The sequence below is a fragment of the Scyliorhinus torazame genome, chromosome 15 (assembly GCF_047496885.1).
Source record: "Scyliorhinus torazame isolate Kashiwa2021f chromosome 15, sScyTor2.1, whole genome shotgun sequence".
Classification (NCBI taxonomy): Eukaryota; Metazoa; Chordata; class Chondrichthyes; order Carcharhiniformes; family Scyliorhinidae; genus Scyliorhinus; species Scyliorhinus torazame.
Window position 1 is genome coordinate 94668137 of NC_092721.1, and position 26525 is coordinate 94694661.

Genomic DNA, 26525 nt, shown 5'->3' on the forward strand with positions numbered 1-26525 from the left:
ATTTGAGTGCCTTAGTGAGTGTATGGTTACTTTCAACATTAGTCTGATGTTTAGATTATACTCATTCACAAATTGAGATACGTTTAAAGTCTTCAGATAAATAAGCAACTGATAGCTCCTATTGAACGAGTTAAACTCAACAGTGTTATCCTCGGCCTGCTTCAGTTGCAGTACTCTATGCCCAATATCTGGCAATATATGGTTGGGGCCGTGGGGGGGCCAGTGGGGGGAGCAGAAAGTCAATGTTGGACTGTCAAGCTGTCACGTTATTTAAAAGGCCAGTCCTTTAAAATAAAAAAGTCACCTGCTTGTGAGATTTGAAAGAAAACACAATCGGCCGGGTTATTTAAATAACCAACCTTTTAAAAATTGAAAAAGGAAACAGCATGACTGCAGCATTGTGCCTGTTACGTACCTGCTGCCACTGGGAATTTACCCATGGCACAAGAGATTGGGTGGCCCAATCGTCCGGGGACATTTGAGGCCCTTAAGTGACCAATTAATGACCACTTAAGGGTCTGGTCTCATTGCTGGGATTCTATCTGCAGTGGTGGGTACCAGTGTCAGGTGTCTATGCCACCAGGTATGCCCAATGGAGGCCCTCCCCCAAAGGTTGTTCCCCCCTCCAGTTTTGCAACACCCTGTCCTGAAGAACGCAGCCCTCCACACCAGGACATCCTAGCCTGGTCCCAGTGAAAAGCCGGAACTTATTTTTACTCACTGGCTCGACAGCCATGAAATGGCAGTGGAGTACACTGGCCAATTTGGAGATGGGCTCACCCTCAAATTTTATGACTGGGAATGTGGCCATTCCCAGAGATTTCAAGAGGGGAGCATTTTGGGAACAGTGACCACAATTCAGTAAGTTTTTAAGTGCTGGTGGACAAGGATAAGAGTAGTCCCTAGGGTGAATGTGCTAAATTGGGGGAAGGCTAATTATAACAATATTAGGTGGGAACTGAAGAACATAGACTGGGGGCGGATGTTTGAGGGTAAATCAACATCTGACATGTGAGAGGCTTTCAAATGTCAGTTGAAAGGAATTCAGGACCGGCATGTTCCTGTGAGGAAGAAAGATAAATGTGGCAAGTTTCGCGATCCTTGGATAACGAGAGATATTGTAGGTCGTCAAAAAGAAAAAGAAGGCATTTGTCAGGGCTAGAAGGCTGGGAACAGCCGAAGCCAGTGCGGAATATAAGGAAAGTAGGAAGGGACTTAAGCAAGGAGTCAGGAGGGCTAAAAGGGGTCACAAAAAGTCATTGGCAAATAGGGTTAAGGAAAATCCCAAGGCTTTTTACACGTACATAAAAAGCAAGAGGGTAGCCAGGGAAAGGATTGGCCCACTGAAGGACAGGGGAGGGAATCTATGTGTGGAGCCAGAGGAAATGGGTGAGGTGCTAAATGAATACTTTGCATCAGTATTCACCAAAGAGAAGGAATTGGTGGATGTGGAGTCTGGTGAAGGGTGTGTAGATAGCCTGGGTCACATTGAGATCCAAAAAGACGAGCTGTTGGGCGTCTTGAAAAATATTAAGTTGGATAAGTCCCCAGGGCCTGATGGGATCTACCGCAGAATACTGAAGGAGGCAAGAGAGGATATTGCTGAGGCCTTGACAGAAATCTTTGGATCCTCACTGTCTTCAGGTGATGTCCCAGAGGACTGGAGAATAGTCACACAGGATCAGAGGTGAGCTGGCAAGGTGAATACAGAACAGACTAGGTCATAGAAGGTAGAGAGTAGCAATGGAAGGGTGCTTTTCTAATTGGAGGGCTGTGACTAGTGGTGTTCCGCAGGGATCAGTGCTGGGACCTTTGCTGTTCATAGTATATATAAATTATTTGGAGGAAAATGTAACTGGTCTGATTAGTAAGTTTGCGGACGACACAAAGGTTGGTGGAATTGCGGATAGCGATGTGGACTGTCAAGAGGATACAGCAGGATTTAGATTGTTTAGAGACTTGGGCGGAGAGATGGCAGATGGATTTAATCTGGACAAATGTGAGGTAATGCATTTTGGAAGGTCTAATACAGGTAGAGAATATATAGTGAATGGTAGAATTCTCAAGAATATTGACAGTCAGAGAGATCTTGGTGTACAGGTCCACAGGTCACTGAAAGGGGCAACACAGGTGGAGTAGGTAGTCAAGAAGGCATAGAGCATGCTTGTCTTCTTTGGCCAGGGCATTGAGTATAAAAATTGGCAAGTCATGTGGCAGCTGTACAGAAACTTAGTTAGGCCACACTTGGAGTATAGTGTGCAATTCTGGTCGCCATACTACCAGAAGGATGTGGAGGCTTTAGAGAGGGTGCAGAAGAGATTTACCAGGATGCTGCCTGGTATGGAGGGCATTAGCTATGAGGAGGTTGAATAAACTTGGTTTGTTCTCACTGGAATGAAGAAGGTTGAGAGGCGACCTGATAGAGGTCTATAAAATTATGAGGGGCATAGACAGAGTGGATAGTCAGAGACTTTTTCCCAGGGTAGAGGGGGCATAGGTTTAAGGTGCGAGGGGCAAGGTTTAGAGGAGATGTACAAGGTAAGTTTTTTTACACAGAGGGTAGTGGGTGCCTGGAACGTGCTGCCAGAGGAAGTGGTGGAAGCAGGGACGATAGTGACGTTTAAGGGGCTTCTTGACAAATACATGAATAGGATGGGAATAGAGGGATACGGACCCGGAAGTGGAGAAGATTTTAGTTTAGACGGGCAGCATGGTCGGCGCAGGCTTGGAGGGCCGAAGGGCCTGTTCCTGTGCTGTACTTTTCTTTGTTCTTTGTTCCATGTGGAATTCCAGCAATAATTGTTAATAGTTGATAAAATTATCAGTTGTGTTCAATGCATTGTCTCATGATCTTCCTCTCAATTCAGTCCAATTTGAGCAATTTCTATTGATGATATTCAGTCTCAATGAATAGAGTTTCAAACATGGTTAACTGTTGGTGTTTGCCATTTAGAAGATATCTGTGGGAGGGATTTTCCACCTTCACTTTCAGAGAGTGGAAATTGTGGAGGGGGTGGAGAATTAGGTAGGAACTTTGCGCTGATGGGTGTTCCTGTTGAGATTGTCCCCACCCCTACCAGTGACATAATTGTGCTCCTGCCATGAAAGGTGTGCTAGCTTATTTGCATCTATTTATAACTACTTAGCGTATTGCCCCTTGTATCATCTCCCCTGGAGGTGTGAAGTCACATCGGCAGGGGAACACGTGAACAGACCCTGCTGGAAGCGCACATGTAAGTACAGCCTCTGGGCAGGCAGAATGCAATGCCTAGGCAGTGCGCTGGCAGTGTTTGCGCACTGCCCCAGGCACTGCAAAGGGGGGTCTTCCGTTGAGGAGGATCATGGTGAGGTCTTGTGTCCGTCGGGTTCCTAATTTTATTTTTATTTGTCAGACCCATTAAAGTCGTCGCCCTGATCAGGAGTCGAGGGCCAAGGTTGCTGGCAGGGCGGGCTCATGCTACACGGCTGACATGATGTTAACTTTATTAAAATCCAAGTGCTTAAATATATGGCAGGAAAACCCAGCAAGGCACCTGGTGGTCTGTCCTCCGCTTTTCCCACCGGAGACAACACTTTGGAAAAAAAGTCGAAAAATTCTGCCCTTTAGAAATATTCTACCAGTCTTCAGAACTGGATTCTTACCATCTCTTCACACCCGATTTTCACTCCTATACGAAAGATAGGATGCCCGCATTCTCGGTGGCAATTCTGCCCCACCACCGCTGCTGGCGAGGCCAGCGAATTTGGTGTGCCGTTCGCTGTAAGGATTTTCTACTCCCGCTGCCTGTCAATGGGAAGTCCTATTGGAGTCATCCCATTCAACTGGGGAACATGTTTGCAGGCGGGACCCGTTACGCTGCCGGCGAAACCAGAGAATCCTGCCTCTGGCGAACGCCCGGAGTATTCTGCCCCTGATGTTTTAACTAACGCACCTTTTGAGGTTTTGCATTTGAGATTCACTGAACTGAAATACAGCAGTGAACTGAAGTTATTTTTTCCGAGTGACATGTGCAAACATCTTTCTCACCTGAACATTCTCCCAGGTTTCCTGGTGGACACTGACAGATATATGGTCCGCGTCCTGCACCACCTCTAACACAATACATGTCACTTGGGCAAGGTTCCTCTTGGCAAACATCAGAAACAACAGGGCAGAGATCACCTGCCATTGAAAAGAAAAGATTTACAACAAGAGTTTTTGATGCTAACTGCAGCATCACTCCAAACACTTTAGTGTACAAAGTTTCAACCAACCAGGAATGTCCTTGTTCCCATCCCAAAAAATTTCAGGTCCCTTTTTAAAAAAAAAATCAGGAAGCTGGTTTTATTTTATTTTTATTTTTATTTAATTTTAGTAGTAATGATATGCTACTAGGAGTCTTAAAGTGATAAGTCATGGGCTTTATCTTAACACAATTCTTTTTCCATTTTACAGATCAGAATCAGCTCACTGTCAATATTTAGCTTAAGAAATAAAATTGAGTGCAACTGCTGTACCATAATAGCTTTGCTCAAGAGGCTTGGAATATAAAAGCAGGGATGTACTTCTGAAGCTTTATAAAGCATTAGTTAGGCCCCATTTAGAATACTGTGAGCAATTTTGGGCCCCACACCTCAGGAAGGACATACTGGCACTGGAGCGGGTCCAGCAGAGATTCACACGGATGATCCCAGGAATGGTAGGCCTAACATACGATGAACGTCTGAGGATCCTGGGATTATATTCATTGGAGTTTAGGAGGTTGAGGGGAGATCTAATAGAAACTTACAAGATAATGAAGGGCTTAGATAGGGTGGATGTAGGGAAGTTGTTTCCATTAGCAGGGGAGACTAGGACCCGGGGGCACAGCCTTAGAATAAAAGGGAGTCACTTTAGAACAGAGATGAGGAGAAATTTCTTCAGCCAGAGAGTAGTGGGTCTGTGGAATTCATTGCCATAGAGGGCGGTGGAGGCCGGGACGTTGAGTGTCTTTAAGACAGAAGTTGATAAATTCTTGATTTCGCGAGGAATTAAGGGCTACGTAGAGAGAGCGGGTAAATGGAGTTGTAATCAGCCATGATTGAATGGTGGAGTGGGCTCGATGGGCCGAATGGCCTTACTTCCGCTCCTATGTCTTATGGTCTTATAACTTTGCTGCACTGACTTGTTGTCGGCCAGAATCCCTATTTGGCAACAAAACTGTCTGCTACATTGCTTGTGCCAAATACTTTCAACCGGGTCACAGCTTTCATTGAATTGGTATTATTCTTCAGTCTTGAAACACTTTACACTTCTTTTGACTACAAGATGCTACACTGGACAATAAAGAAACAGCGGTAGAGTTTCTACTCAACCTCATTCGTTTTTATGGCGCGATTGGGTAAAGTCAATGTACTGTCACAATAGCATTGCAGTATTTGAAGTACAATTTGCATTTAGCACAACATAAACTTCTATGATACTTTGCACGAGTTTTAAAACATCTTTCTGAAAGCAGATCCAATCCACAAACTGGCCATCCCCTGTGGTGAATTAATCACCACTGCAAATGTCCAATAACTGTGATCATTCAGGCCTTCAGGAAGGTGTCAAAATATGAAGCTGCTTCTTTGGGTGCAAGGACACTAAACTATTTGTTTCAAACTTATATATTTCATTTTTCTTTTAACTTATCAAGAAATTGATCAAAACACTGATATAATGAGAAAATAGTTTTGAATGTATTTTTAAGTGCATATCAATTCATTTAAAATTAGGTTACTCAGAGGTGGATCCTTTGATTAAAATTGCTTATTTTGGGGGGAATCAATGTTTAGCTGTTTCACTCAAACTTCACAAATTCAACACATTCAAACATATGAAGGAAATGTTTTGAAGCAATTTAAAAAAAAACTTTTATACCTCTGCGAACTACACAGGTACATGGCATTTTTACATCTCTTACTATGGTTTGGGAGACCAGGATCACCTTGGTTCTGTTTGGAAAGGTCCCACTGATTTAACTGCCCTACTGAACATTTTTTCACATTTTTCACGATATAAAGCTTGGTAATGTGCAAATAACTTTGAGCAGAAATTCATGCCGGAATCGGCAATTGTACGCAAAGTGGAAATTCTACCACATTGCCTTTAAAATAAAGCCACAAGTGAGCAATCACAGTAACAGCTATAAGTGCCAAAATTATTTTCCAATTTATGCATCGCCTTCTTTCTCAGCTTTGTTGGGCTCATCAAGGGAGAAAGCGTGGCTGTAATTACTTTAATGCATTTTCAATAGCATTAAACTATATTGCTTGATTAAGAAATATGGGGTGAGATTCTCCGACCCCCCGCCAGGTCGGAGGATCGCCGGGGGCTGGTGTGAATCCCACCCCCGCTGGTTGACGAATTCTCCACCACCGGATATTCGGCGGGGGCGGGAATCGCGCCGCGCCGATTGGCGGGCCCCCCCCCCCCCGCGATTCTCCGGCCTGGATGGGCCAAAGTCCCGCCGCTAAAATGCCTGTCCCGCCGTTGTAGATTAAACCACCTACCTTACTGGCGGGACAAGGTGGCGCGGGCGGGCTCCGGGGTCCTGGGGGGGGCACGGGGCGATCTGGCCCCGGGGGGTGCCCCCACGGTGGCCTGGCCCGCGATCGGGGCCCACCGATCCGCGGGCGGGCCTGTGCCGTGGGGGCACTCTTTCCCTTCCGCCTTCGCCACGGTCTCCACCATGGCAGAGGCGGAAAAGACTCCCTCCACTGCGCATGCGCGGGAATGCCGTTAGCTGCTGCCGCTGCTCCCGCGCATGCACCGCCCGGAGATGTCATTTCCGCGCCAGCTGGCAGGGCACCAAAGGTCTTTTCCGCCAGCTGGCGGGGCGGAAATTCGTCCGGCTCGGGCCCAGTCCCTTAAGGTTGGGGCTCGGCCCCCCAAGATGCGGAGCATTCCACACCTTTGGGGCGGCACGATGCCCGACTGATTTGCGCTGCTTTGGGCGCCAGTCGGCGGACATCGCGCCATTTCCGGAGAATTTCGCCCATGGCATCCATATGTAAAAATGCTGTAATTATGTGACAAATGCCCATTTGCAAATCTGAAACTACAAATATACCAATATTATCAAAACGGTCATAAAAATTACACTGATAAATTTAGAGATTTATCATAAAATCTTGTTTTATTTTAAAACATACTGTTTTAATAGTTTTAAAAATGCTGCCTGGGTTCTGTATTACTCACCATTACAAGTGCATGTTGCACCCCTGTAATATCGCAGAGACACAAAGCTAATCCTTGCAGTGCTGTAGGTCATCATGGACTGTGTTTCTGGAGCAATCACCTGTTCACAATACTGTTCTTGGCATTCCTCACCAGAGCAACTTTTATCCACGATAGCAGAAATATGGAGGCCATTTTCTAGGTCCTTTTTTGCATTGCTAAGTTTCTGAATCAAATAAGCAGATTTGTAGAACCCATTTCTGTACATTTGCACTGCCAACAACACTTCTAGTTGACGTGTGCCTGCGACTGGCTGGATACTAAGGATATGAAGAGTGTCCTGCTTTTGGGCAACAATAATGTTCCGAAGGCTCTGCCTAAATCCATGGAGATGAAGTCCAATAAAATCTTCAGGAGAGATGTTTTCAAACTGAACAGTTATTGCATTGTTCAGCATACCCTGAGTCACCTGCTCAACATGAACTACCACTTCAACAGGCACGGTGAAGCGCCCATCACTGACAGACACATTCAAAACATAATTGCCACTATCCAGGCCCCCAAGTGCAATAATCTTTCCATCTTGGCTATTTATGGTGAATAGACTTCTTTGGTCTGACTTAAAACTGTAGGTAAGAATGTCATATATATCTTGATCAGTAGCATGGATCTTCCCAATCACACCTCCTGGGAATTCGTCCTCCATTGTGGAAATAAAGATTTCAAGTGGAATAGCAGTTGGTTTATGAATGCTTTCGTCGATCACACGAACAAGAATATAGGTGAAAGCAGTCAGTGGTGGCTTACCAGTGTCCTGAGCCTGTCAAATGTGGGGCAAACAACAAACATATTAAACTCTTCATTTTTAGTTTGGAGTTAATCGGAGAAAACACAAGAATAGACATGTGGCTTCCAAAAAATAGCATTCTTTCCAGAATTCTCTCTGTGTTTTAAAGTCTTGGGGCCAAAACATCATTCACACAGTACTGCTTCAAAGCTCTACAACACATACAATGCAGATCCCCCAAAGGAAGACAATGGGCTGGATTCTCTGCCTCGCGTCACTGGTAGCAGAGTTACTGATGAGGTGGAGAATCCAGCATCATGAAGACAACAGGAAAAAAGCCTGGAGTGATTCGCGCCCGTTTTCTGGTGGGCGTGGGGACATAGCCCCATTATCAGAGAATACCGGCCATATTCTCCGGGCCAGTGTGATTCTCTGCTCCTCTGGGCCAGGAATCACATGGGCAAGAATTACTGCTGGTCTTGATAAGCGTGGCCCTGATGAGGTGGATCTTGCGGTAGGCCAAGGGGATAACTCTTTAAGGGAGTTGCCCCTAATGTCCATCTGAGGACCATTCTCCGACCTCCCATAAAATGCTTGACTTGCCCACCCCACCCCCACTAGACCACCCTCTCCGCCTCCACCAGAGATCCCCTAAATAGATCCCCTAAATAGAGCCCATAGGGCTGGTTTAGCTCAGTGGGCTAGACAGCTGGTTTGTGATGCAGAACAAGCCAGCAGCGCGGGGGTCAATTCCCATACCAGCTTACCTGAACAGGCGCCGGAATGTGGTGACTAGGGGCTTTTCGCAGTAACTTCATACTTGCGACAATAGAAGATTATTATTGTTATTATTAATAATAAAGTTATCCCCAAAATAAAGATAGCCATTACAAGACCCCCCCCCCCCCCCGCCCCCCCCAGGAAGGAGACCTTTGTCAGAAATTCAATTCAGTTCTCTGGATTGGATATTTCAATCACAGCCTAATAAAATCAATATCAAAGAGAAATGAATGAATTATGGGGCAGCACGGCAGCACAGTGGTTAGCACTGCTGCCTCACAACGCCAAGGACCCGGGTTCAATTCTGATCTTGGGTCACTATCTATGTGGAGTTTGCATATCCTCCCCATGTCTGCCTGGGTTTCCTCCAGGTGCTCCTGTTTCTTCCCGCAGTCCAAAGATGTACGGGGTAGGTGGGTTGGCCATGCTAAATTGCCCCTTAGTGTCCATGGATGTGAAGGTTAGGTTATGGGGTTGCAGCGGTAGGGTGGGACATGGATTTGTGCAAACTCGATGGGCTGAATGGCCTCATTCTGCACTGTAAGGGCTCTATGACTATGTTTTCATTAGAAAGACAGAGGTTGAGGGGTGATCTGATAGAGGTCGTTCAAGATTATGAGGGGCATGGATAGAGTGGATGGGCAGGCACTCTTTTGTAGGGTGGAGGGGTCAGTCACCAGGGGGCATCGGTTTAAGGTCTATGGGGTAAAGTTTAGAGGAGATGTGTGAGGCAGGTGGTGAGTGCCAGGGGAGTTTGTGGAAGCAGATCCATTAACGGCGTTCAAAAGGCATCTTGACAAACACATAGATAGGATGGGTATGGAGGGATACGGCACAAGGTAGTGCTGAGGGTTTTGTCAAAGGTTGGTTTCCTGACCGGTTCAGGTTTGGAGGGCCGAAGGGCCTGTTCCTGTGCTGTATTGTTCTTTGTTGAATGGCTTGCAGATCAAATATCTGAGGTGGTTTAAACCCAGCTGACTAGTTTTCTCTTTCCAGAAATTGACAGGTGCTGCTTCCTCTGCCTGAACCAGCAGATGTATTGCCCAGGTAACTGTTAAAGCAATGTTTTCTTTTGTTGCTCTCTAGTTTCCATCTTCTATCCTTGGGGAGAGAGGCTTCGTGATAAAGGTCCTCTTCTAGGGGGCTTACAGACAGGCGGATGCCATGCATAAATTTGCATACCAAAGGTTGGGAATCGATTGAGGTTGAAATTCAACTCTGACAGGAGAACATAGTGCTCTGAATGGAGAATCCTGCTCAATGTTAACTGCATATTAATTGTCTTCAATGTTTTGTAGGTAGTGAGAATGCTTGTGTGCTCCTATAAACAGGAGCAGACTGTGGTTGTTGCATTAGGAGATGTATGATTGTAATGTGCATCCCTGTAAATAACAGCTGATAGAAGTATATAAAAATTCACTCCAGTGGGGTTTGGGGGGGGGGGGGGGGGGAAGAGAGAGAGAGAGAGAGAGAGAGAGGAGAGAGGAGAGATTGATAGAGAGAGAGAGAGAGAGAGAGATCAGCGGGAGGCCAAAAATCAGTTTAATGTCAGGATCCTCTGCTGGTGCCAGCCATGTTGGATTGGGAAGCTCACTGGTCGTTGACATGAAACGGATTTGCATCCTGCTAATGGAGTTTAGAATTAGAACAAGCTTCTTTGTACCCTAGTAAAATTCACAATTAAATGTCAATGGAAACTATAAATTCAAAAGCAATGTTTTCAAAACTATTTTACTTGTGTTCATAATCATGCACTAGGTCAACTATAATTTCAGTACTATGTAAGATCCTTTTGATGTTAGCAACGCAACAAAACAGGTTGATTATCAGTCTCAAGATTGGCAATTTGCATTGTCCTCTTCTGACAGGTAACTCATGGAGTTTCAGTCAAAAGATTCAGTTGAGAAAATGCTGTGTGTTAAGAAGCAAAATAAGGAAAGCAAATTCCTATTAAAGGCATTGTGTTTGAATTATGGAAATTAATAAAGTTCCAGTACAACTTTTCTTCCTTTACATAAAGGATACCAGGATTCCATACAGCATCCACCTTTTGAAAAGCAAATCAACCAATGGAATGGTCTTCCTGGTGGAGTAAAAACACAAGACTGGTACAATCTCTTACCTGCACATGCAGAACGTATTCTGTTGCATCCTTCTGTTTAAATACAATTGCAGATCGCAGAACTCCTTGTTGATCCAAAATAAACTTATTCTCATCATTTCCAGCAAGAATAGTGAATGTGAATGGAGGTCCATTGTGGGAAGAGTCTTTGTCAGTCACTGAAAGTTGCAGGACTTTGGTGCCAACAGAATTATTTTCCTTTTAACACATGAAAAGTTAATATATTTCAATGCAATAACGATTACATCAGCAGAGAATACAATGACTCAGCTTTCATTTTTATAGCTCACCTTGACTCTGGAAAATAGAACTTTACACTTATCAAAACAAGTTGCTGTTTTCTAAATTTTGAGTTGTAGAGCCTATAATATGTATACAGATGAAATAAATTATTGATTTCAGCACTCTTGCAATTGACATTCTTGGTAGTCTACACATACTGAATCATCTAAATGGTGAGATGCCAATGTGAAATATAGCTGTACATTTTAGGACTTGTGTTCATTCAGGCTGACTGTGATAAATGGACTGATTTACCTACGTGAAGAGGGCAGATGTGTTCTTTTACACAACGCTGCAAGTACTCGTGCAGATTTTTATCTTCCTTACTTGCCAAACAAAATACGCTTTACCTGACATCAGGTGCAAAACATTGTCTGAATTAACTCATAATCTAAGGAACTTATCTACAACGAATGCCAGAATACCATTAGCCATTAATAGCAACACTCAGCAGGCAAGACAGCATCTGTGGAGAGAGAAAAATAAGTCGGAATCTTCCTAAAAATGCACGGTTGTGGCTCAGACGAGAAGATTGCAAGCTGCACAGTCGGCTTTTCTCACCATATTAAACAGCACCCTCCGCAATTTCAAAGCTGAAGTGAGAGTCACAGTCAGCTGTGGGGGGGGGGGCTATGAAATCCGGAAATGCCAGGAATCCCGAGACTGAGGTGCCACTTTTAAAGGATGCCTCGATCTCCGATTTATATGAAAGGCACCTCCCCCGCCCCCTCCAAAGACACTGAAGCCCCATGTACAGAAAAACAAACCCCCATGTATACAGGGAACCCCCACCCCTTGCCACAGACATCAACATCCCCGCATAGACATAGAACATTTCAGCGCAGTACAGGCCCTTCGGCCCTCGATGTTGTACCGACCTGTGAAACCACTCTAAAGCCCATCTACACTATTCCCTTATCGTCCACATGTCTATCCAATGACCATTTGAATGCCCTTAGTGTTGGCGAGTCCACTACTGTTGCAGGCAGGGCATTCCACGCCCTTACTACTCTCTGAGTAAAGACCCTACCTCTGACATCTGCCCTATATCTATCTCCCCTCAATTTAAAGCTATGTCCCCCTCGTGCTAGACATCGCCATCCAAGGAAAAAGGCTCTCTCTGTCCACCCTATCTAATCCTCTGATCATCTTGTATGCCTCAATTAAGTCACCTCTTAACCTTCTTCTCTCTAACGAAAACAGCCTCAAGTCCCTCAGCTTTCCCCTCATAAGATCTCCCCTCCATACCAGGCAACATTCTGGCAAATCTCCTCTGCACTCTTTCCAATGCTTCCACATCATTCCTATAATGCAGCGACCAGAATTGCACGCAATACTCCAAATGCGGCTGCACCAGAGTTTTGTACAGCTGCAATATGACCACATGGCTCCGAAACTCAATCCCTCTACCAATAAAAGCTAACACACCGTACGCCTTCTTAACAACCCTCTCAACCTGGGTGGCAACTTTCAGGGATCTATGTACATGGACACCGAGATCTCTCTGCTCATCCACACTACCAAGAATCTTACCATTAGCCCAGTACTCTGTCTTCCTGTTATTCCTTCCAAAATGAATCACCTCACACTTTTATGCATTAAACTCCATTTGCCACCTCTCAGCCCAGCGCTGCAACTTATCTATGTCTCTCTGTAACTTGCAACATCCTTCCGCACTGTCCACAACTCCAACGACTTTAGTGTGATCTGCAAATTTACTCACCCATCCTTCTACGCCCTCCTCCAGGTCATTTATAAAAATGACAAACAGCAGTGGCCCCAAAATAGATCCTTGTGGTACACCACTAGTAACTGGACTCCAGTCTGAACATTTCCCATCAACCACCGCCTTTTGTCTTCTTCCAGCTAGCCAATTTCTGATCCAAACTGCTAAATCACCCTAAATCCCATACCTCCGTATTTTCTGCAGTAGCCTACCGTGCGGAACCTTATCAAACGCTTTACTGAAATCCATATACATCACATCAACTGCTTTACCCTCATCCACCTGTTTAGTCTCCTTCTCAAAGGTAAAACGTAAAAGGGAAACACCCCAAACCCCCATAGATAAGGGAACCCCCACACGGACAACCCACAATCCATCCACATGGACAACGAGTATCCCTGCAATGGAGCTTCTCAGAGAGCCCCTTGCCAAGGGGCACTGCCCAAGTGCCAGGGAGGAATGCCCAGTCAAGCCCATCATCACCCAAGGGCAATATGTACCTTTGCACCCCTCGCATGTAATCTCGACTGATTTTCATTTTTGAAATCCAGGAGTGATTTGCACCGGGTGATGTTATGCCGGGTGGGTAGTTAGGATGACGGCGGAAGTAGCGGCATCAGACTTGCGAATGTGATGTTAATTTATGGAAATGCAGCTCGCGCGCTTCCTGGGCATGAACCTGATTACATTACCGGCAGGCGGGGCGGGGAGGGGAGTCTCATTCTGAGATTTATCTGGCGCAAAACCTGTTTCTGGCCTCTCACAGGATTTAGCGACCATTACCGGATGTGTGACCCCGGTCAACGGGAGCTCGAGAGCACGCCAAGAGTTAATGTTTTGGATCGATGATATTTCATCGGACCTTGTAAAAGTTAGCAATGTTGTCATTTCTGATCAAGGTGTGCAGTGGGACAAGGCCTAAAGAAGCTCTGTGATAATGCGGCAGAAATTAACTGTCAGAATAGTCATTCCTCCAAGGCCAAAGGGAATCATGATAGGGTAAGAAAACATAAATAAGAGAAAGACTGAAACATGCAAAGGAAATTAAACAAAATGGAGAGGGCGAGGAGAGGGGGAGTGGTACTGTGAAGTGCCAATTAAAAGACAAGGTGCTGTGCCTCAAGCATTTTTTTTGCACATTTCAGTTCTTTTCTTATTTAGAAAAAATCGTTCTAATTTGGAAGCAATACATCTTCATTGTAAATCACCCACATGGAAGCAATCAGTCCTTTAATGCTGCAGGGTTAGTGTTACTCGACATATTTGAGTATCTAGGTTACTGTACCTTAAGACTCCCAGAACCCACTTATCACAGTAGCATCTTAAACACCCATGGTGCTCTGATCTGATCATTATAACATGTACTGCGACTAAACTTCACTGCTTTAATGCAATCAGCCGTTTCCTTCGGCTGGGGCTGCAAAAGAGCAGATTAAACTACCTTAAGGTTGCAGCTAGCATTGACATTACTCAGTTGTTATCTGCCAAACCACAATCACCTGGAACTAGCCAACAGACCGTTGCATAAATTGTAGCAGTGAAAGGAACAATTCCAGTGAAGAGTGCTCACGACATTGGGCCTGCTGTGCTATCCCACCATCTAATTAACAACAGAAAGGATTTGCATTTATATACTGCCTTTGGTGTAGTAAAGTTCCCCCGAAACACTTCCCAGGGGTATTATCTAACACATTTTGATACAAAGTCACACTAAAAGATAACATGAGATCTAACCACAAAGGTTAATCAAAGAGTTAGGTTTTCAGGGAAGACTTAATGGTGAAGTAGACAAACAGGAGATTTAGGGCGCAATTCAGCAGCCTTGTCACACCCGACTTGGTGTCGGGCGAGGCCGTTGAATCTTGCAAAACATTGTGATCTGGATCTTGCCCTCACTGGGCATGATCCAGATCTGAATATTTAAATGAGCATAAATGAGCATAAAGAGTGGTACCCAGGGATTGAGCGGTCGCACATAGGTGACTTCTACCCGAGATCAGATGCTTTGGCCATTTTTGGCTCATTTTGCAGGGCTCTTGCAGGTGCAAAAAATGGGAATATCAAAGACTATGGTATTCCCCTTCGGTGGGTAAAGTCGATGAATTACCAAACAAGGAGAGTGACAAATAAGGAGCACCATTTGGACCGCGTGGCGCAGGTGGGGAAAAAATAGCGGAGGTACCTGTAGCATCATTGCCCCCACAATGGTCGATGGAGTGGTTGGTGGAATTCCTGGTGGACGAGTTTAAGCAGCAAAGGAAGGTGGCTTCAGAGGATCTGGCCAAGGTGGCAGAGCTGATTGGGGCTGTCTGGGAGAGGGTTGAGCAGAAGCTGGAGGTGCAGACTGCATCCATCCAGAAGGAGTCGGAGGCTGATCATGAGGATCAGATGACCTCATTGGAGACTAAAATGTTAATGATGGGGGAGGATCAGAAAAAGTTGAGGCAGAAGGTTGATGACCTGGCAAATTATTTGAGGAGGCAGACCCTGAGGATTGTGGGACTGCTTGAAGGGATCGAGGGGACGCTGGCCACAAAGTACGTAGCCAAGATGTTTGAGAAGTTGGTGGGGAGGGGGTCTTCGACTGTCCTCCTGAAGTGGATTGGGCACACAGGTCATTGAGGGGGAAGCCAAAAGCGGGAGCTGCCGAAGGTGATCCTCATGAGTCTGCATCGTACTTGGATAAGGATAGAATTCTGAAGTGGACGAAGGAGACGTATCAGTGTACTTTCGAAGGCCATACGGTCCGTATGTACCAAGACTTGGGAGCGGAGCTGGCCAAACGGCAGGCCAGTTTAATGGGGTCACAGTTGCTCTATTCAGGAACAGGGTGCTGTACCCTGCTCGTTTGTGGGTCAGGCACAGGGGACAAGAACATACTTCGACACACTGGAAGGGGTGACTAACTTCTTGAGGGACCATGGATTGGGGGACGTTTGAGAATATTGGATTTTAGTTGGGTTCACCCGAGTATGGACTGGGGGTGTTGTAGTTAGGGAGGGGGGGCGTATGCTGTATATTTCTGGGCGGGGTTGTTATGTTTGTTTTTGTTTTTACTACCCACTCTGTATAGTTAATTGCGTAAATGTAGAGCTTTATATCTTTTTTGCCTCCTCGTGTTGGGGGCAGTGATGTTTGTAATACAAAAATGTTTTGTGAATAATGCGGGGGGGTGGAAGAGAGAGGAGGGTGGGGTGGAGGGGCTTAGTGTAGTGCAGGGGTTGGGTGGGGAAAGGGGGTTTAGGGCGGGGAGGGGGGAAGGCAGGGTTGGAGTTTTGGGCTGTGTTGGTTTTCTTTGTTTGTGGCTTGGGTGGGGTTGGTGGGCTTGGGGAGGCGCGATTTTTAGTGTTTGGGATGGGGTCGGGGTTGGGGAGCAAGTTGATGATGTTGAAGGGATTGTTCTGGAGCAATTGGCTGGGGGTGGGGTGGGGATGGCAGTGGCCATTTTGAAGGCACCAGAGAGGTTTGCGGCACATGGACCTGGACAAATCCATTGAAGAGTGTGTGGTGTTGGGTGTTCTGACACACAGATGAGCCACCACGGTTGCATATGGTACAACGCTACTTTATTTAAACTTACTATTTACAGTTTGGTCTTTGCACTCTGCACGTGGGGGGTTCCCTGCTTGTGATGTTTTAACAGCTCTTTCTTGTTCCCTTCTCCCCAGACCTACTGACCACCAGGTGTCGTGCTCGTGCTTTTTATGTGGTTGGTGTTCTTGTCTGTGATTGGTTGTGGTGTTGTGTACTCTGATTTGCCTGTTAGTGTGTCCATCATGATGTGTGTGTTTGAATATCATGACATCCCCCCTTTTTACAAAGATATGTGCCTACGTGGTAATAAATATGATCGTGTCGTGAGTGCATCTAAGAGTGTGTGTGTGTCGTGTGCAGCATGTGCATATGACGGAACTATGTACATGGGGCGATGTCGGGTGCGTCACATGAACCAAGTTGTACCATAACATAACATAAATGCGAACGAGAGAAGAAGAAAAAAAAAACTTGAACAGTTGTCCAGTCAGACGACATCTGGAACGATAAACAACAACAGGTTATCATGTAAAATTGTGCAACTTGTTAAACATATGAACGGTATTATAAGTCCAGTCTAATGGGCTTGCGACGAGTTCGGGTTGACCGTCAGGGTGGCACACCACTCATCGGCTGGATTGATGGCATTGACCTTGTTGACATCAATGACGGAAACTCGGAAGGCATCCTGGTCATCTGCATCACTTAACTGGAAGTCTTGATGCGTGGGCTGGACGGTCCTGACTCGTCTGCGAGGTTGTCGAGGATGCGCCGGATCCATGGGTTGAGCCGAACGACAGTGGGCTGCGTAGTGCCCCATCGTGCCACATCTGTGGCACTGTCGGTTTTTTGCAGGACATTGCCCTTTTAAATGTAGAGCTCCACAATTGCCGCACGTCATGACGTCACGGCGTTCGTTGCGCCACTGCGCATGCGCAGTGCGATCTTGCGGTGGGCGCGCCTGCGCAGTGCGTCCCTCGTTGTGGCCGTTATTTTTGGCGCGCACCTGCGCGGGAGACCGCGAAAAGCGCGGGAAGCGGCCGCTGTCGTCCGGGCCGTGGGTCGGGAAGTAATCGACGGCCTGGATGCGTTCGACGTCGTGGGCGGCCTGGCTTGCCGATTCGACGGCTGGGGACCCCCTCCGTGCCAACTCGGACGCCTGAAATCGGGCAAAACGGCAGGTAGCATTTTCGTGGAGGTCACAGGCTTCCACAGCAGACGCTAAGGTGAGGCTTTTCATTTTAAGAAGCTGCTGGCGTAGGCCACTAGAGGCAACGCCAAAAACAATCTGGTCCCTGATCATGGACTCTGTGGTGGTGCTGTAACCGCAGGACTGCGCTAGAATCCGGAGGTGCGTCAAAAAGGGTTGAAAAAGCTCCTCCTTACCTTGCAGGCGTTGCTGAAAGAGGTATCTTTCAAAACTTTCATTTACTTCAACTTGAAAGTGCTGGTCCAGTTTGAGGATGACCGTGTCATATTTGGCTTGGTTTTCGCCTTCTTCGAACACCAGTGAGTTGAAGACGTCGGTGGCGTGCGGACCTGCGTAGAAGAGGAGCATTGCAATCTTCGTGTCATCCGAGACATTCTGTTTCTCGGTGGCACGGATGTACAGGTCAAATCGCAGCCTGTAGAGCTTCCAGTTGGTACCTAGGTTCCCCGCGACTTGCATCGGCTGCGGTTTGCCGGTGTGGTCCATGTCCAGAATGGCAGGTTAGTAGGCAGGTATCGATCCACTCCTGTACCATGTGGTGTTGGGTGTTCTGACACACAGATGAGCCAACACGGTTGCATATGGTACAACGCTACTTTATTTCAACTTACTATTTACAGTTTGGTCTTTGCACTCTGCACGTGGGGGGTTCCCTGCTTGTGATGTTTTAACAGCTCTTTCTTGTTCCCTTCTCCCCAGACCTACTGACCACCAGGTGTCGTGCTCGTGCTTTTTATGTGGTTGGTGTTCTTGTCTGTGATTGGTTGTGGTGTTGTGTACTCTGATTTGCCTGTTAGTGTGTCCATCATGATGTGTGTGTTTGAATATCATGACAGAGTGGATATAGCTGATCAGGGTGAGGGTGAGGGTGAGTCGTGGAGCCCTCTGATAAGACTAGTCCCTTGGAACATTAGGGGACTGAATGGGCCGATCAATACGTCCCGTGTTTTCACCCACTTAAAGAGTTTGAAGGCAGGTATGATGATTATGCAAGAGACGCATCGGAGGGTTGCAGATCAGACAAGAGTGAGGAAAGGGTGGGTGGGGCAGGTCTTTCACTCAGGGTTAGATATGAAGGCGAGGAGGTTGAGGTGCTGATTAGTAAGAAGGTGGCGGACATCCGGTTGCGGCTCTGCGGAGCTGAGTCGCACATTCGGCTACTCCCGCTAAAAACAGACTTTTGGTCTCTTTTCAGAGCCCCGAATGGCATTTTTTCGAAGTTTCCTGGTGTGGGAAGGAGATTGCAATAGTTCCCCGTCAGTGTATGGCTTGGACCAGGAGCGGGGCGACTAAAAAAGTGGTGGTGAACCCAAAGAAGGTGCGAGGGAAGAAGAGCAAAATGGCGGCGGGCGGGGACCAGACAGCGTGGATGCAGTGGGCGCAGGAGCAGCAGGAGGTTATCCAGTACTGTTTCAGGGAGATTAAAGCGGACCTGCTGGAGCCGATGAAGGCTTCTATCGACAAGCTGCTGGAGACCCAGACGGCCCAGGGGGTGGTGATCCACGAGATCCGACAAAAGGTCTCCGACAACGAGGACGAGATCTTAGGCCTTGCGGTGAAGGTGGAGGCGCACGAGGTGCTCCACAAGAAATGGCAGGAATGGTTCAAGGAGATGGAGAATCGGTCAAGGCGGAGAATTTGCAGATTCTCGGCCTCCCGGAGGGGCTGGAGGGGTCGGACGTGGGGGGCCTATGTGGTCACCATGCTAAACTCGCTGATGGGAGCGGGGTCCTTCCAGGGGCCCCTGGAGCTGGAAGGGGCCCATAGAGTGCGGGCGAGGAGGCCCAAGGCTAACGAGCCGCCGCGGGTGGTGCTGGTGCGGTTTCATCGGTTCGCTGATCGGGAGTGCGTGTTCAGGTGGGCCAAGAAAGCGAGGAGCAGCAGGTGGGAGAACGCGGAGTTTCGAATATACCAGGACTGGAGTGCGGAGGTGGCGAAGAAGAAGGCCGGGTACAATCGGGCGAAGGTGGTGCTGCACAGAAAGGGGGTGAAGTTTGGCATGCTGCAGCCTGCGCGACTGTGGGTCACCTACAAGGACCGACACCATTATTTTGAGTCTCTGGAGAATAAGACAGATGTCAGAGGTAGGGTCTTTACTCAGAGAGTAGTAAGGGTATGGAATGCCCTGCCTGCAACAGTAGTGGACTCGCCAAAACTAAGGACATTCAAATAGCCATTGGATAGACATATGGACAATAAGGGAATAGTGTAGATGGGCTTTAGAGTGGTTTCACAGGTCGCGCAACATCGAGGGCCGAAGGGCCTGTACTGCGCTGTAATGTTCTATGTTCTATGAGGCGTGGGCCTTTGTTCAGGCCGAGAAACTGGACACAAACTGAGGGTCGGGATGGGTGGTTGGGGTGTTACACTTTGAGGGGGGGTTCTTTGCTCTTATTTCTGTTTGGTTCGATGAGGTTGTTAGGGTGGGTTGGGCACTATTTTGGTTGGGTCTGTCGGGTGGGCTCTTGGAGGGGAGTAAGTAAATGGAGTAGGGGTGGATGGCCAGTAGGGGGGGATGGAGCCCCCCGATCCCGCTGATAACCTGGAATGTAAAGGGACTGAACGGGCCGGTCAAGCGGGCCCGGATGTTCGCGCACCTGAAGGGGCTGAAGGCGGATGTGGTTATGCTCCAGGAGACACACCTGAAGGTGGCAGACCAGGTAAGATTGAGGAAGGGGTGGGTAGGTCAGGTGTTTCATTCGGGGATGGATGCCAAAAATCGAGTGGTGGCGACCTTGGTGGGAAAGAAGCTGTTTGAGGCGTCGAGCATTGTGGCAGACAATGGCGGTAGGTACGTAATGGTTAGTGGTAAGCTGCAGGGAGAGAGGGTGGTACTGGTCAATGCGTATGCCCCGAACTGGGACGATGCGGGTTTAATGCGGCGCATGTTGGGTCGGATCCCAGATATGGAAGTGGGGGGCCTGATAATGGGGGGAGACTTTAACATGGGTAGGAAGCCGGCGGCGGCTAAGGTGCTGAGGGGGTTTATGGACCAGATGGGAGGGGTGGACCCTTGGAGATTTGCAAGGCCGGGGGCTAGGGAATTTTCATTCTTCTCGCATGTTCATAAGGCTTATTCCCGGATCGACTTCTTTGTTATGAGTAGGGCGCAGATGGCGAGAGTGGAGGATACCGAGTACTCGGCGATAGCCATTTCGGATCATGCCCCGCATTGGGTGGACCTGGAGCTGGGTTGGAGAGGGACCAGCACCCGTTGTGGAGCTTGGAGGTGGGGCTGTTGGCGGACGAGGAAGTGAGTGAGCGGGTCCGAGGAAGCATAGAGAGATACCTGGAGGCCAACGATAACGGGGAGGTCCGAGTGGGGATGGTATGGGAGGCGCTGAAGGTGGCGGTTAGGGGAGAGCTGATCTCCATTAGGGCCCACAAGGAGAGGAGAGAGCAGAGGGAGAGGGAAAGGCTGGTGGGGGAGATGGTGAGGGTAGACAGGAGGTATGCGGAGGTGCCGGAGGAAGGACTGTTGAGGACGAGACGTAGCCTCCAGGCCGAATTCGACCTGTTGACCACCAGGAATGCGGAGGTGCGATGGAGGAAGGCTCAGGGGACGATTTATGAGTATGGGGAAAAGGCAAGTCGGATGCTGGTGCATCAGCTTCGGAGGCGGGACAGCTAGGAAGGTCGGGGGAGTAGGGGATAGGGGAGGTAGTGTGGTACGGAGTGGGGTTAACATCAATGGGGTCTTCAGGGACTTTTATGAGGAATTGTATCGGTCCGAGCCCCCACGAGAGGAGGGAGGGATGGACCGCTTTCTGGACCAAGTGAGGTTTCCGAAGGTGGAGGAGGGACTGGTAGCGGGATTGGGGGCCCCGATTGGGCTGGAGGAGCTGGCCAAAGGGATAGGGAGCATGCAGGCGGGGAAGGCACCAGGGGCGGACGGTTTCCCGGTCGAATTCTACAAGAAATATGTGGACCCGTTGGGCCTGTTGCTGGTTAGGACCTTCGGTGGGGCAAGGGAGGGGGGGGTGCTTTGCCCCCGGCGATGTCCCGGGCACTGATCTCCTTGATCCTGAAGCGGGACAAGGATCCCCTGCAGTGTGGGTCTTACAGGCCGATTGTGTTGTTAAATGTAGATGCCAAGGTGCTGGCGAAGGTCTTAGCCACGAGGATTGAGGATTGTGTGCCGCAGGTGATCCACGAAGACCAGACGGGATTCGCGAAGGGGAGGCAGATGAACGCGAATGTGCGGAGGCTCCTGAACGTTATTATGATGCCGGCGAGGGAGGGGGAGGCGGAGATAGTGGTGGCGATGGACGCTGAGAAAGCCTTCGATAGGGTAGAGTGGGGGTACTTGTGGGAGGTGCTGAAGAGGTTCGGGTTTGGGGAGGGGTTTGTCAGGTGGGTTAGGTTGTTGTACGAGGTCCTGATGGCGAGTGTGGCCATAAATAAGAGGAGGTCTGAGTACTTTTGGTTGCATCGAGGGACGAGGCAGAGGTGTCCCCTGTTCTTTGCACTGGCGATTGAACCCCTGGCTATGGCACTGAGGGAGTCGAGAAACTGAAGGGGGCTGGTGCGGGGCGGGGAGGAGCATAGGGTGTCGCTCTATGCGGACGACTTGCTGCTATATGTGGCGGACCCGGTGGGGGGAATGCCGGAGGTAATGAGGGTCCTCAGGGAGTTCGGGGATTTCTCAGGGTACAAGCTCAACATGGGGAAGAGCGAGTTGTTCGTGGTTCACCCAGGGGACCAGGAGAGGGGCATTGGCGAGCTCCCACTAAAAAGGGCGGAGAGGAGCTTCATGTATTTGGGGGTCCAGGTGGCCAGGAGCTGGGGGGCCCTGCTTAGACTTAATTTCACGAGGCTGGTGGAGCAAATGGGGGAGGAGTTCAAGAGGTGGGACGCGTTGCCGCTGTCCCTGGCGGGTAGGGTGCAGTTAAGATAACGGTGCTCCCAAGGTTTTTGTTCCTGTTTCAGTGCCTCCCCATATTTATCCCGAAGGCCTTCTTTAGGCAGGTCAACAGGAGCATAACGGGGTTTGTGTGGGCGCGAGGGACTCTGAGGGTGAGAAGGGTGTTCCTGGAGCGGAGTAGGGATGGGGGTGGGGCTGGCACTGCCCAACCTCTGTGGGTACTACTGGGCTGCCAATGCGGCGATGGTGCGCAAGTGGGTGATGGAGGGGGAGGGGGCTGCGTCTTGTGAGGGTACGAGTCTGGAGGCGCTGGCGACGGCGCCGCTGCCGCTCCCTCCAATGAGGTATACCACGAGCCCGGTAGTGGCGGCTACCCTCAAAATCTGGGGGCAGTGGAGGCGGCCCAGGGGGGAAGTTGGGGCCTCGGTGTGGTCCTCAATACAGGGGAACCACCGGTTTGTCCCAGGGAGAATAGATGGAGGGTATTCGGGGTGGCACGGGGCAGGAATAAGAAGGTTGGGGGACCTGTTTGTGGACGGGAAGTTCGCGAGCCTGGGTGAATTGGAGGAGAAGTACGGGCTCCCCCCCGGTTAACACCTTCCGATATTTACAGGTAAGGGCGTTTGCCAGGAAGCAAGTGGTGGAATTCTCGCGACTGCTGCCATGCACAGTACAGGACAGGGTGCTCTCGGGCGGGTGGGTTGGAGTGGGGAGGATCTCGGAAACTTACCAGGTGATGCAGGAGGAGGAGGAGGCCTCGGTGGTGGAGTTGAAAGGTAAGTGGTAGGAGGGGTTGGGAGAGGAGATCGAAAAGGGGACGTGGGCAGATGCCCTAGGGAGGGTGAACTCTTCCTCTTAGTGCGCGAGGAGCAGCCTCATACAGTTTAAAGTGCTGCACAGGGCACACATGACCGGGACAAGGATGAGCCGGTTCTTTGGGGGAAAGGACAGGTGTGTTCGGTGCTCCGGGAGCCCAGCAAATCACACCCAGATGGTCTGGGCATGCCCAGCGCTGGAGGAATTTTGGAAGGGCGTGGCCAGGGCTGTGTCGGGGGTGGTAGGATCCAGGGTCAAGCCGGGCTGGGGGCTCGCAATATTTGGGGTTGCAGGGGAGCCGGGAGTGCAGGAGGCGAAAGAGGCCGGTATTCTGGCCTTTGCGTCCCTGGTAGCCCGGCGAAGGATTCTTCTTCAGTGGAAAGATGCGAGGCCCCCAAGCGTGGAATCCTGGATCAACAATATGGCGGGTTTATTAAATTGGAGAGGGTGAAATTCGCCTTAAGGGGATCGGTACAAGGGTTCTTTAGGCGGTGGCAACCATTCTTGGACTTCCTGGCAGAGCGGTAGACAATGGTCAGCAGCAGCAACCCGGGGGGCGGGGGGGGTTCTATTTTATTTTTTTAATTTACCCTGGGGGATCTGAGGGGGTGTATATATTTGCTATGTTTGCTTTGTGTTAACTCGGGGTGTATTTATGTATAGGGGGAGGGGGGCACGGGGGTTGTTTTACTTTGTTTTGTATTTAATTCTATTGGGTATCTTTTTCATTCTGTTGTTGATATTTTGTGAAAATCCTAATAAAAATAATTTATTTTTTTTAAAAGTAAGAAGGTGGCCTTTTCAGCTATCAGCATAGTGGGTGATCCAGGGTGTAGGCATGTGATGGTGAGTGGAAAGCTGGAGGGTGCACCCTTGGTGTTGGTGAACATCTATGCCCCCAACTAGTATGATGTAGATTTTATGAAGAGTGTGCTGGTGAAGGTTCCGGACCTTGACAGGCACCAGTCGATTATGGGTTGTGGGAGTTTAATACTGTTTTTGAGCCTAGGCTGAATTGGTCGTGTCCCAAATCCTTGAAGCTGTAGGCGATGGTAAGGGAATTATTGGGGTTTATGGAATGGACTGGGGTGTGGACCCATGTCGGTTTCATAGGTTGAGAGTGAAGGAATTTTGTTCTTTTTTCACATACATCTGGCGAATTCCCACATCAAATTATTTTGTTAAGGGCAAGACATTGTGGCCGGGGTGGTTGGGACTCGGACTACTCAAATATGCAGGGGTTGGGTGCCCTGATTGGGCTGGGAAATGATAGGGTGCAAGGGTTCAATGCAGTCTGGAAAGGCCCTGGATCAGGATGGGTTCCCAGTGGAATTTTATAAAAAGGTTACAGAACTGGGGCCCCTTATGGTGGAGATGTTTAACGAGCCAATTGGCAAGTTGATGCTTCTGCCCATATTGACATGGGCATCAATTTCATTTACTTTGAAAAAGGATAAGGACCCAGAGGAGTGTGATTCATATCGTCCGATATCGTTGTTGAATGTGGATGCAAAGCTATTGGCTAAGGTGCCAATGGAGGATTGTGTGCTGGTGGTGATAAATGAGGACCCAAAGGGATTTGTGAAGGAGAGGTAGCTGTCAGCTAACATTAGGAGGCTGTTAAATATGATTATGATGCCCTCAGGGTTCAGGAAATGGAGGTGATGGTGTCTGTGGAGGTGGAGAAGGCGTTCGACCAGTTTGAGTGGAATTATTTGTTCGAGGTGCTGGGATGGTTTGGATTTGGGCAGGGATTTGTGGACTGGATTGGGTTGGGTTGCTGTACAGGATCCCCAGGGTGAGTGTTTGCATGAATAATATTAGCTTGGGTTATTTCTGTCATCACCGGGGAATGGGTCAGGGGTGTCATTGCCAATGGTGCTTAGGGCTTTGGGGTGGAGGGGGGGGGTAATTAAGGGGGGGGGTATGGAGCACAGGATCTCCCTGTATACGAACAACCTATTGTTGGATGTTATGGATCCGGTGGTGAGTATGGATAGGATTATGGGGATATTGACGGAGTTAGTCATTTTTGGGGTATCAGCTCAATGTAGGAAAGAGTGAGGTATTCTTGGTCAATGCTCGGATTCAGGCGAGGGGCTTGGGGAAGTTGTAATTTTGGCTGGTCAAGTCGAGTTTTCGATATTTGGATGTATGAGTGGCACATAGTTAGGCCCAATTGCATAAGTTGAATTCATTGAACTTGGTGAAGGGGGTGAAGGAAGATTTTAAGAGGTGGGTATTTTCATTGACTGGGAGGGTACAGACAGTATGATGGTTTTGCTGAGGTTTTGTTATTTTCCAGGATCTCCTGATTTTTGAGCCCAAGTCATTTTTTAGAAGAATGAATAGGATGGTTTTGGAGTTTATACGGGAGGATAGGATACCCCGGATTAGGAGGGTGTTTTGAAGTGGAACAGACAGAGAGGGGGGAGTTGCCGAGCTTGTTGAATTATTACTGGGCGGCAAATGTTGAAAAGGTCATGGAAATGTGGAGGAGATGTCGGTGAGGGGCGGATGGAGGAGGCCTTGTGTAGAGGGACGAGCTTGAGAGCACTGTTACTGGTACTCTTCGGTGCTCACTGGTTAGGTACTCCACAAGCCCGATGGTGGTTCCATCGCTAAGAGGGTGGAATCAGTGCAGGCAACATGCTAAGATGGAGGAGATGTCATTATGGGGGCTGACCTTTGGCAATCATTGTTTTATCCCGGCAGGGCTAGATTCTACGTTCAGGGTGTGCGAGTGGGTGGGGACTGTGTTAGGGACCTCTTTGTTGGGGGATAGGTTTGCAGAGTTGGGAGAGTTGGAGAAGGAATTCCAGTTGCTGAGAGGTAATGGGTTTTGGCAAGTCAGGGATAAAATTTGTGAAGGAGTTGGCCACATTTCTAAGGTTGCCGCCCGTGTGTTGCACGGGGTGGTGGTGCAGGAGCGGAGACTATGGATGGATCTTCTGCCCGGAGCCGATCCCGTTTTTTAGCCAACACTCCATTCTCCGCTCGATCGGGATTCCCAATTGTAGCTGCAGAGAACGAAAAATCCCACCCATAGAGTTTGTTCAATGATGGTACAGGTGAGGTTAATGCGGTGGGATACAGATTGGAGCTCTGCTAAGCCCGCTGACTGGCTGGTAGCTCATGGAAGTTGGCCATCCTCCTCCATGGAGGCAGAAACCATGACTAACTACCTAAAGACAGCAAAATCCAGCCATGGCTTCCAGGACTGG

General features: G+C 48.6%; 1 protein-coding gene across 8 annotated transcripts in view; it reads right to left on the reverse strand.

Annotated features, from left to right (window-relative positions):
- Positions 1-26525, reverse strand: part of LOC140391693 (protocadherin Fat 3-like) — a 1133162-nt gene that overhangs the window by 80627 nt on the left and 1026010 nt on the right. For all 8 annotated transcript variants that reach the window (XM_072476450.1, XM_072476451.1, XM_072476455.1 and 5 more), the window contains 3 exons: positions 10870-11067; positions 7202-8000; positions 4028-4162 (listed from right to left, as the gene is read on the reverse strand). In XM_072476450.1, coding sequence (XP_072332551.1) covers positions 4028-4162; positions 7202-8000; positions 10870-11067 — 1132 coding nt within the window. The remainder of the gene's footprint in view (positions 1-4027; positions 4163-7201; positions 8001-10869; positions 11068-26525) is intronic.